Source organism: Glycine soja, chromosome 17 (assembly GCF_004193775.1).
Source record: "Glycine soja cultivar W05 chromosome 17, ASM419377v2, whole genome shotgun sequence".
Taxonomy (NCBI): Eukaryota; Viridiplantae; Streptophyta; class Magnoliopsida; order Fabales; family Fabaceae; genus Glycine; species Glycine soja.
In genome coordinates this window covers 6,141,658-6,153,036 of record NC_041018.1, presented here as the reverse complement: position 1 = coordinate 6,153,036, position 11,379 = coordinate 6,141,658, and the positions used below count along the sequence as shown (strand labels likewise).

Below are 11,379 nucleotides of genomic sequence, written 5' to 3'. Positions count from 1 at the left end.
CTGTCAATCAGTTGTTTCAAGCGTCTCAAACAAAAGCCAAAGCTAATAACACACATGTTTCCTTGTCTATTAGAGCTATTATAAGACAACATCCTTGACTGCTGCTAGTACAAAAGGAGGTGCAACCTTTAGCAGTGTTGATACTAATATACCAACTTCACAATAAATTTCCACCACTGAAGCATAACTTTTACATGTTAAGCGTATGAATATCACGGCTAAAGAATAAGTTAAGAATGAATATGGAGAGCGGGGAGAGTGTCTGCGAATAAAGGTTCCTCATTAGTATAATAGAGGTGATGTGCTATAAGCTGTAATCATGAAACTCTTGAGCTTGCCCAATTTTACACAGAAATCTAAGATTACAGTCATGAGATATCTAATGTTATAAAGCCTATTCTGCTTACCACTTACAGTATTGTTATTTTGAGCTAATTGAGATTCCATATGTAATAGGCAATTTACAAAATAAGAGCAAAAAAAAAAAAGCTCCCATGAAAGGCTATTACAGCTAGAGCCTAGAAGATTGCCAAAGAAAAAACAATAGTAACAAATATGACCCCAGATTAAGAATAATAAGTCAACTCCTCTTTGCATTGACACATACTCCATTGCAGAAAACATAAGTTCTTTGTTAAGACACAAGCAAAACATCTCGTAATCCTCTAAAAGGTAAAGCTGTGGAAGTTAGCTGGAAGCCATCTTCAATCAAATTGGATTTTACTCTAAGCACCTGCAATGTAAAACATATGATCAGTAATTGATTTCAACGTGGCTAAAAAAATATACCATAACATTCTCTCTACAGGCCATTGAAGAACAATACTCTAGCATATGATCCATATTTGTCCATCACAAGGACTAAAATTAGACAACTATGAATTTTCAGTGATGGTATATACCACTTTTCTGTATAAAATGCAACTAGATTCAAGGATGATGATAGGATGGAATAAAGTGGAAGGGATTGCTTACCATTGCATAGCCTTAGGTCTTCCCCCACCCTTTTTTACTACAATAAATTTTATATTTGATTGGCTTTTCTCATTAGATATTCTTTTAGTCTCCTCATATATGGCCAATCCATTTTCACAAAGCTTTAACATCAGACCCAAGACAAGTGTCAAATGGGAGGAAGTCCACAACCAACTTGAAACTTTGTTGGATCTTCTATGATATAGATGCCACTAAAGCTTTATAGTTAGACCTAAGTTGGATCAAGTATCTTAGTTCGTTGAGTTTTCTTAAACACCAAACGGTTCTGAGTAATTGCTTCTCAAGTAATTTTGAGCTTAGAAAGAAATACTATTTGCATTCCATAAAGCAATATGACAAATAATCCGTGTGTTAATGTTCAGCATTTATGATAAGTGCTACAAGAAAACTATAAGAGGTTTCATTTGTATACCATTTCCATACCTTCCCATCCAAAGAAAACAAATCCAGGAGATCCACCAAATAAATAAGCCATGACATTGGTAGGTATAACATAGGAGGAAGAAGGTTTGTCCATGTTTAACCCGAAGGTCTGCACTCTAGTGAAAGGGGAAGACCGACCATTCAGTAGATCAGAAAACATAGCTAGAACCCAGGAAATATCCAAGAGACACAAGAATTTAGTTCAAAGCACATTAAGGTAGCAACTATTAATCAAAGTACTCAACCCAATTGACAAAGAGTTATGCTTACTTCAATGATTTCAAACGATAAGGATACAATGTCATGGAAGAGAAAAACCAGCATCTGCGGCCAAATAGTCCATAGCAATATCCACTCTCTCCAGGAAGGAAAGATTCAACTCAATGAAAAAATCATAAAGATCAGTGTCACGGTAGCTAAAAGATTGTAGCTTTGCCGCGAAAAGCTCGACGACACAGTCAGAACCAAACACTTCATCCACTCTCATTCCCTTGATGCTGAAGTCCACAAGGTGGGGGGCAAAGATTTTGAACCTCCTAAACCTGCCATAGTACTGACAATCATGTAGAAACAAACACCTCAAACTAACACAGCCCCTGAAAAGATCAAGCTCCTCTTCCTCCCCGCACTCGAACCGACAATCGAAAAGGCACAATCTTTCGAGAGAAACGAAATCAAAGGTTGTTGGGGTCTCGGTGGATATGTCTGCAAACTTGAGGGTGGTGAGGGATTGACAGATAGAGAGTTGAGGAAGCTTCTCTACGACGCATTCAGTGAGGATGCTGAGAATCTGGATGCTGGTGGAGATGGTGGGTGTGAGGGTAACATAGTCAATGATGGAATCTACAACATGCCCATCATCATCGAGTTCATCGTGGCACGTGAAGTTGAGGGCGTGGACGTTGGTGGAAGCGTCTCTGAGGGAGAGGAAGTGGTCGACGAAAGAGTGGAAAAGGAGAGGGTCGTGGAACTTGAGGACTGGGAGGGAAGTCCAAAGGTAAATGAATCGCTTACTCAAAACGCTCGTTTGAACCGCAGAAACTGCGTCCAGAAAGTAAAGTACGCGGTCGATGATGTCGTCCGGTAAGTTGCTGAGCCTGTCTCCTTCTTGTTCTTGCTCTTGCTGTCGTTTTCTTTGCAAACTTTGAAAAATCTTCATTTTCAATTTCACTTAGATCCTTCATTTTTTCTTGATTTAAACGTTAACCCTAATTTTTTTTTCTTTCCTTTTACTTTCCTTTCTAAATCACAAATGTCTGAAAGGAAAACAGATGAAAAAATTATGATGATTTTTCTTTATTTTTATACTAGTACATATATTTAGTGCGATTAACAAAATTATTATTATTTTTATTTGAAGTCCACGAAATGCAATTTTTAATTTGTATGTAACAAAACATTATTAAATTTGTATAGTCATATTAAAAATATTGGATATATGAATCATATTTATGAAATTGTTTATTAGTAATAAGATCTTGTAATTACTAATTTGAATTAAAGTATTTTTTAATTTCAAAAAAAATTCTATAATAATTTTAAAGTTTAAAATTTCAAAACTCAACTGTAAAATATTTAAATAATTACTCACAAAAAAATTAAATAATTAAAATTAATAAATAAAATTTTATTATTTAATTACTAATTTATTTTTTTAATATTTTTTCTATCTTTAATGGTATTCAAAACCTTTTCTTTTCTTTCTAAATCGCAAATGTCTAAAGGAAAATAGAGAGGAAAAGTTACAGTGACTTTATTTTTATATAAATAATCCCAATTTAATAAAAAAGACAAGAAAGAAAAAATTATTGTCCTTCAAATTTATTGAATCCACTTTCGTCTTAAGAAAAACTTTCTAGAATTTCTTCTTCTTTGTCTTCTTTCAGTTTGCCGATGCTATTTACTCATCTTAAATATCCTTTTTTACCACCAACTATCCAACTACTCTCTCAATGCTCCCTTCATGTGCTATAATTTTATTTTTCTTTTCCACAACTTTTATTCTTGCATGTTGCGCCAATTTCATTCCCACAATTTTATTCATCTTATCGCCAATTTCATTCTCTCAATGCCACTTCATGAGTAAATCTCATTCATATTACCATCGATTTCCTGCAAGTTACTCACGATAAAGGTGCTCTTTTAGTGACTCTTGGGTTGTTTAGGTGTACCATTTTTTGAGACTTTGGTGTGGATTGTTATGTTTATACCTACCTAGACACATTTGTAAAAAAATTTAACAAACTAACATTAAAGAGATTTTAGTAATTATAATAATAAAAATTTTAAAAAAGTCAACTAATTTTTATTTTCCTAGACATATAAATAAGTTATTTTCAACAATTTTTTATAGTTAATCAACCATATTTTTATAAAGTACCCGGGAATAACAAGTTAATTTTTTGAAAAAATCTAATTTAAATTTCCTAAATCATTTTTTTAAATAAAAAGGATATAGATAAACAAATCAAAAGTTATTAGAAAATAAACTTTAATTTCCTTTTTAAAATTATAATAGACTATATTATAAATTCTAAAAAATTGTTTAATCAGTAATATTAACAATTTTCTATAAATGATATTATAATCTTGAAAGAAAAATCGCATCCAAACATAGGAGCCCAAATCTTGAAAGAAAAATCACTTTCATTGAGGCAAAGCTTTTTGAGGAATCACTGATGACATAATGGAAAATCAGTAACCATGTGGATGGCAAAGATATTCTATAAAACTCGGCAAAATGTATAATATAAGCCACCTAGGGAATTAATTAATAATTACAACCGGTAACATACTAAACAACCGTTAGCAAAAAAATGTAGAAACTGTGAATCCGCATATCCATCTTATGCTCTCATCTTTGATAAATCTTCCAGCAGAAACCTTGACTCAGCAGCGAAGTCAACAGGAACAACTGCCCGAACTGTTATCCTTTGTCTCTTCTCGCCATTATACTCGTTCGGAGTAACACTTACCCGAAAAAGATGTTGAGCCCAAGTAGCTTCCTTCAATGTCATCTGATAAGGATTAACTTCTCCCTCCTGAAATAGACAAGGTATTTGGTTTAATATTAAAATAGCAGTTTATCATCGTGCTCCAATAATTAGCGAAGGGTAACTGATGTTACTTGTGATTTAAGGTTATCTAGATCATCAGCAGAGCATCCAATGATCTTCTCAGCTTCCTGATTAAAGGCAGAGATATAAGTCTCAGCGCTTGCATCAGAAACCTTGGCAACCATAATATACCTGAAATGAACAAAGTGAAAAAATCTTAATACCAATATGATCTAGAAAACTGAGATTAAAATTAAAAGTGATAATTTATGACCTTAAACTGCACTGCTCATCGCTTTTCTGGCATCCATCGCACAAATATCCAGAACCAACGCTTTCAGTAACTTTCTTATTGCATGTCTTACAGGCACGATACCACATTGCCTGATCAGGCTTTATGAAGCTTATATGTCCTCTAAGACTGAAAAATGCGGGCTGCCCAAAGCAACATAAGAGACTACAAGTTAAACTAGAAACTAATGAAAATCCATTGAAATTTCTAAGAGTTCCAATGAATGTTTATATCAAACAAGCAGATGGAATCGTATTAGCAATGCCCAACATTCAGGAAAATTTGCAACCAAATACCTTGCCATCCCCCAATGATGGGTTTGAGGTTATGTCAGAAAGTAAAACACGATCAGTGTACACTGATCTAATCCCATTGTTAGATGTTGGACTTGAACCAGAGCCTACAGAGTCCATTGCAGCATCCTTGCCTTCAAAATCATACCTGTGACCCAGACGAGCATATAAATATATTGTAATAAAAATAAAAATATCATAACAAGAAGACTATAGGCCGATGGATGTTAGTATACCAGCTTCTGAGATTTTTTGCTTCGGGTATGACTGGATTTACCAGAACCACACTTTTGCCTATAGTTGACAAAGAAACACCTGAAACAGATGTTCAAGAATACATGAGCCCCTTGCACCTTTAGTATGCAATACTTACCAAAGCATACACCTTAGCATACCTTGGAAGTCCCCAACCTTGAGAGATTTGATTGCAACAACTGGAGATTTATCAACAATGTCCAGTAACTCTTGTCCTGTGGTAGTTGCAAGTTCATTCCACAAGGACACAACTACTGTCTTCTTGCTGAAATGACAAGCATAGATATTTAATGTTTCACTATACAACAAGTAACAACAAAAACCTTACTCCAGTAGGTGAACTCATGTACATGGTTTACATGACATTGTATTATAACCTAAATATTCAAATATACTGTCATCCCCCAATTCAAAATAATAATTAAAAAAATAGCTAGACATTGTATGTGTGAAGTGGCAAATACTCACGTGTCATCAGCAATAGTAATGTCACGCTTTGGAATACTCTCATTGTCGCTCTTCCTACGAATGGTCATTGTTGAAGACACATTCTTAACAATCCCAATGACATCTGAGATTAAAGCATATACAATCAATAAAAGAATAAACGAACCAAACAATCGGAACATCTAAACAACACTCACCGACAAGCTCGGACTTATTTACATGAGGACCCAGCTGATCAATCTGCACAAAGTTGAACTTCGTTTCGGGAACAAAACTTGCTTCACCGGCTACCTCTTCCACCTCAGAATTCTCATTAAGCGTCATTTCATAATCATTTTGCACGGTTTTGAACTGCTTGTTAGCAACTTTCAAAGTCCCCTTTGAAATGTAGTAAACCCTTCCCAGAATAAATTTGTCATAAAATTTCCTCGCAGCATTATTAAACATGGTTGCCTGAATCTGAGTACCCTGGAAAATTTCAAAACAAAAAAACATCACCCTCCACACATAACAAGCAAGACAACATTCACATTCCAAAACAAATACACAACAATTCTTACATCTTCATCCGTCAATTCGACATTGAAGACACAACCATCACCCCTAGCATTTTTATAGTTACGCATGTTCCCTTTGCTCGTAACGCTAACCTTTATTGTCCAATTACCCTGATAAGGGTTTAAGGAAACAAGAGGACGCACTCTACGCGTCATTGCCATTCGTGCAGCAGGAGCCGAACTAAAAATAAAATAAGAGTAAATGTTAGAATTTATAAACGAAAAAAAAAAAAAGCAAACACATGACCCTAAACAAATGTACAAAGCCCTTAAATCTCAGAACGCAGTGAACAGTATCACAAAAAATAACACTACTCACTTTCCATGTTCGCGTAGAATCTGATTGGCAGATTTTGTCACTACTTGTTTGGGCTTGAGAAGAATCCCAGCAGCAGCAGGACCTTCAGTATTGACTCCACCCTCTACCTTGGACTTCAAAAGAATCCCAGATCCAGATTCCTCACTCTTTATCTCAATTTCAAGCGCAGGAGATACAGGTTCACATTTAGTGACAATGAGGTATCTGCAACAAAAAGTAAATCAGACAACACAAATCAGCTTAAAAGCGGGTATATGAAGCGACATGTGCAACAAAATTGTGACTTACTTGTCCGATTTATTGGGTATTACGTTGACAGTGTAATCAAGGACGCGAATAAGACCTAGGTTTTGAATAGCCCCGGAGAGCACCTGAGAGCACATATCCGAAGAAATCATAGCTTTCAGTTTCGTTTTTCCATCATTAGCAGTAAACCTGTAATATGACAAAACGGTGCAATTAGTTACAGATCTAAAACGGAAAACGGGAAAGCGCAACGAAATGAGAAGGTTTGAGAGGACGAACATGTATTTATTGCCTGTCGCCTTGAGATCGAGAACTTGAACAACGATTTCGGGGAGATCCGATGAGGAATCGGGGCAAGTGTTTGCCAGGAGCATCGAAACGGCGTCAGGGGTTACCGTTTTGGCGGCCATTGAAAGTGTGTAGGGAAGGTTTTGCTTTGGAGAAAACAGAGAGAATGAGAGATAACGAGAGAGTGAGAGTGAAAATGTTTTTGTATAGTGAGGAGTGTGGCGGGAAATGGGAATTGGCTCTGAAATCTTATGTTGTGGGCGTCGTTTTTCAATTCGTGGGTTTCGCGCTTCGTTTTCGCAAACCGTTCGCGCCTTGCGTTTTGCTTTGCTTTTTTAACTATTTTTGGGAAATGCGATTTGCGTTGTTAAGAAAATGAAACTAATATTATATACATCGTAATACATTATTATTTCCCTCGCAAATCAGATCAAATTAATATTAATGATAAACTGACCATAGAAAAATAGGAAGATACATTGTTCCAGGAAAAAGTAAAACGAGTTGAAAATTGAAATCGTGTGATTCTGCTACTATTCTTTTATGAAATTAAATATGTTCCTTTATTAAATTAGAAACAGAATCAACGAAAAAATTCTATTCATACTGTGCCAAAAAAAAAACATTAAGTTACACCTAAAAGAATTTTTTTTTTTTTGGTGAAAGATCAATAACAAATTATTGAATTGCAACAAAATTTATATTAAACCATAATTTTAACCTACTTAATTTTCATCTTTTACATTCTTTCTTTATTTTATATAGGTGCCACATGGTTTTTAAATCATTATGGATTTATGATCATTTGCGAATCCGAATTGACTTAGATGGATCTAAACACTTTGAGGTAGATTATTTATGTATTTGAGTCAAAATTGAATATAATCGACAAAATCGTTCATATACACGTTGGATTACGAATTTAGATTTATAGATTTAATCAAAATCAAACTGAATCGATCAATTTTTTTAGAGTTGTTTGGTCTAGCTTTAATGCTTTTAATTCTGGGACTCCTAATATTGAAACTTCTATTACTTTTAGGTACATTATTATTTATTTCACATTTTTTTCATATTTATTTTTCATGTCATGTTTATAGTATCAATGAATCATATTTTTTTCATTTGTTCAAGCAAATTTGGTTGCAACAAATCTAATTGTAGCAAATTTGGTTGCATTATTGCAAAAAATTAATTTGTAAAAAATAGTTGCGATTCAGACTATGATAGTAAATCTCTTTGAATAATATTTTGTTTTAATGTGTACTAGTCTATTTTATAATATTGTATTGACAATATTAAATGAATCAATTTTACTACTTTCAAGACATTTGACAATATTGTGTTAATTGTATTGGATATTTAAATGAATCATGATATAAAATATTAGTTCTAAGAAAAAAAAAACTTAGATGGATAATTTGTCAGTCCGAACCGAACCAAATTGTTCATGAATGGGTTGGGTTTCAAAAAAAAATTATGAAAATCCAACCGAACAAAATTGATCAAATTTAATTAAGTTGAGTCTAGAATTTGACCAAAATTAACCCACAAACACCCCTAAAAACCATGTTGACTCGTTAAAATAAGTTTGCTTCCAATTTTTCAAAGTCATTTTCTGTTTTTAAAAAATAAAAAAGATTATTTCATAAGATTAATTTTTGACATATGTTTTCAATCCTTTCAAATGCATTTCTTAATTTTAATTTTAATTTATTTAATAACCATAAAAAAATCTTTCTCAACTATATCAAACAACCATATATTTGATTTTCTTAATCATTTTCTTTTCATCTATATCTTTTTGTCTTTATTTTTAAATTGAATTTTAATGTTTATAAAAATGTAAATAATTAAAAAAACTTTCTATCACAATATAAATCTAAAATATAATTTATGGGTAAATATTATTTTTTTAAATTATACTTGATTTCTGGGTCCGTTTGAGTTGTTAAAAATATATGTGATATTAGACATGACAAGAAAAAACAGCATAGGACAATGATACAAGTTATTGGATAATTTTTTATTTTATACATCGTGTAACAAATAATGGATAACACAAGTAAAATAATATAAAATTTACTAAAATAATTAATATTAATTATCTTAATATAATGTATATTAAATTTAATGTGTTTATGGAAATAAAAAAAGAGAGATTAGAATAAAAAAATCGATATTTTCTTCTTAAAATAATTACATTGGTTAGTTTTTTTTCGGTTTTTAAAAAAATAAAAATAGAAATATATGCGTCTATTTAATACCTACTTAGAAAATAAAATCAAAGAGAAGTGTAAGCTTAATATGCATAGATATGCGATAGGAATATTAACAAGGTGTTTGGAGTTTGGAGTGGTTCAGTCCACCAATCATTTCTTATTTCAATTATCACAAATTTGTGAACTAGGAAAGTAAATCTAGGTGCACCCTACATGGGAGATAACAAGCTTGCAATGAAATACCAAGCGAATTACCTGTTATTCCTTTGTTAACCTGTTAATAGCACCATTAAACTGACAACCAATCATACAAAGTAAATCATATTTTTTCTCTCTGATCTCAAAACTGGGATTTTTGCAGAAGAAACATGACAAATAAAAGTATAATTAAAACTATCTGACTAGAGCTACTCTGCTATGTAGATTATGCATGATACTGACTTAATAAGACATAGAAATAGGTAACGGTTATGCCAAAAGACAAAGAGATTCTGATGTAATATAATGATCTCCTAATGTGTCCTAATTACAGCACGTAAAGCACGAAAAGCAATTCAGCCATTTATTTGGTGCATTTGTGGATGATTTCGGGGCCTGATCAGCTGCATTTGGTGTTTCATCTTCCTCTGACTGCTTCTGTTGATTTTGCTTCTCTCCAGCAGCACCCTTGGATGAAACACTTTTATCTCGACCTTTCGACCTTCACATTAATCAAAGCAAAAAAAAAGGTCACTATCAACAAACATGCATCATCCATCATCCGAAAAATTATTTTTCGAGATTATCTGGTTCCAACCACATTTTTTTAATTTATCAAAATAGTTAATAATATGTAACACGACTATTAATTAGTTGAAACCATATGATCCTCGATCATATAAAAATTTCTTCCATTTATTTGAAGTTGATTATTCGTGTATTAAGTAATTAACATAGCTCCTAAGTAGAGTAGAAGCATGCATTATACACATAACAAAGTTTTTTTTTTTTTTTATTGACAAATGTTAGTTATTAAGTGATAATTTTTTGTAGAAGCATATATTATACACATAATAAAAATAAAGTAGTTAGTGATGAAAGCTTACGATTGAAACGAGTAGGAATTGGTGCTGCCATTTGATTGGCGACAGGAATTGGAAGCCTTATCATCCCCTTTACCAACATTCTCTGTGGTTCGACTACTTTCCATTATAACCTCTCTCATAGTCTCAGCAGCTTTTGCTTCAGTAGCTTTCGAACTTTTTTCGTGTAGCAATTGTAGTTCATAAGTTATTTTGCTGATATCATTGAATTTGTTCTCTGCTGGTGGAGCATCTGGCTGCTGAGTTGGTGGTGAAGCGTTTATTATAGGCTGATGATCATGCATGGACACATCACCAGACTTATCCAACTCACCGGATTTAAAACAAACCAATTCACTTGAGAAGCTCATGTTTCCCATGTGAATGCTGAACAGTGATTCATTAGAGGCAGTGCTCCATTCCACTGTGGAGTTTGCGTTGCTTTTAGAGAAGACATGGGATGGAAAAACGTACTGAGGAGAGGTTCCTGATTCACCCGGACGCTCCATCACTTGCACCGGAGGGTTTTGTATTTCTGATGATCCTTGGTTGTCTTCCGTTACTGCCACCTCACCATGTTCATGTTTTGGAATAATAGAACTATTTTGAACATCATCATCTTCACCAGATTTTGTTGGTGTATGTGATTCAACGTTTGTGGGGATAGTCTCACATTTAGATGATTTGTTCTGTGATGATTCTGATGCATCAGAAGGGTTTTGGGATGGTGGTGTTGATGATGAAGGATGAGCTTTGTCGTCCAAATGGCTATTATTTGTGATTTCATGTTCTTGTTCCTTTGATTGAGATGTCTGATGCAAATCATGTTTACCTGTTTCTTTGTTATCACCTCCAGTTTCCATCAGCCAGCAACGTCAAATGATACAAGGTCCAGGTTTTGTATAATGGAAAATTTAGTAAGCT

The 11,379-nt window shown here is 33.5% G+C and overlaps 3 protein-coding genes across 6 annotated transcripts; all 3 read right to left on the bottom strand.

Annotated features, from left to right (window-relative positions):
• Positions 1 to 302: 302 nt before the first annotated feature.
• On the bottom strand, positions 303 to 2,606 carry LOC114392672 (putative FBD-associated F-box protein At5g56820). Of its 4 annotated transcripts, none has more exons than XR_003662362.1 (3): positions 1,690 to 2,606; positions 1,409 to 1,581; positions 303 to 733 (listed from the first exon to the last, which is right to left on the bottom strand). XR_003662362.1 is itself a non-coding variant. In XM_028353882.1 (2 exons), exon 1 carries the CDS (start codon positions 2,576 to 2,578, stop codon positions 1,721 to 1,723), a length of 858 nt encoding a protein of 285 aa, XP_028209683.1. In that variant the 5' UTR covers positions 2,579 to 2,606; the 3' UTR covers positions 303 to 733; positions 1,690 to 1,720. The 4 variants fall into 4 exon arrangements, 1 of the variants encoding a protein (XP_028209683.1); XR_003662361.1 differs by having other exon boundaries at positions 1,420 to 1,581; XR_003662363.1 differs by having other exon boundaries at positions 1,420 to 1,535.
• Positions 2,607 to 4,047: 1,441 nt separating this feature from the next.
• Positions 4,048 to 7,393, bottom strand: LOC114392552 (replication protein A 70 kDa DNA-binding subunit B-like). Its single transcript, XM_028353725.1, has 12 exons — positions 7,164 to 7,393; positions 6,927 to 7,073; positions 6,639 to 6,842; positions 6,323 to 6,500; positions 5,960 to 6,230; positions 5,784 to 5,886; positions 5,456 to 5,580; positions 5,297 to 5,375; positions 5,064 to 5,208; positions 4,750 to 4,910; positions 4,547 to 4,667; positions 4,048 to 4,460 (listed from the first exon to the last, which is right to left on the bottom strand). The coding sequence occupies exons 1-12, from the start codon at positions 7,292 to 7,294 to the stop codon at positions 4,266 to 4,268; spliced, it is 1,860 nt and encodes a 619-aa protein (XP_028209526.1). The 5' UTR covers positions 7,295 to 7,393; the 3' UTR covers positions 4,048 to 4,265.
• A 2,359-nt stretch (positions 7,394 to 9,752) lies between these two features.
• LOC114392217 lies at positions 9,753 to 11,379 on the bottom strand. The gene is made up of 2 exons (XM_028353269.1): positions 10,480 to 11,379; positions 9,753 to 10,094 (listed from the first exon to the last, which is right to left on the bottom strand). Exons 1-2 carry the CDS (start codon positions 11,316 to 11,318, stop codon positions 9,917 to 9,919), a joined length of 1,017 nt encoding a protein of 338 aa, XP_028209070.1. The 5' UTR covers positions 11,319 to 11,379; the 3' UTR covers positions 9,753 to 9,916.

What these genes read in the sequence shown, in the direction of transcription:
- LOC114392552 (XM_028353725.1), bottom strand. Translation starts at nt 7,294, where the DNA reads ATGGCCGCCAAAACGGTAACCCCTGACGCCGTTTCGATGCTCCTGGCA. An exon ending in ATACCCAATAAATCGGACAA is followed by an intron (nt 6,843 to 6,926) that starts GTAAGTCACAAT and finishes TTTTTGTTGCAG; the next exon opens with ATACCTCATTGTCACTAAAT. An exon ending in GCAAAAAATCTCAGAAGCTG is followed by an intron (nt 5,209 to 5,296) that starts GTATACTAACAT and finishes TCTGGGTCACAG; the next exon opens with GTATGATTTTGAAGGCAAGG.
- LOC114392217 (XM_028353269.1), bottom strand. Translation starts at nt 11,318, where the DNA reads ATGGAAACTGGAGGTGATAACAAAGAAACAGGTAAACATGATTTGCAT. An exon ending in AATTCCTACTCGTTTCAATC is followed by an intron (nt 10,095 to 10,479) that starts GTAAGCTTTCAT and finishes ATTAATGTGAAG; the next exon opens with GTCGAAAGGTCGAGATAAAA.
- LOC114392672 (XM_028353882.1), bottom strand. Translation starts at nt 2,578, where the DNA reads ATGAAGATTTTTCAAAGTTTGCAAAGAAAACGACAGCAAGAGCAAGAA.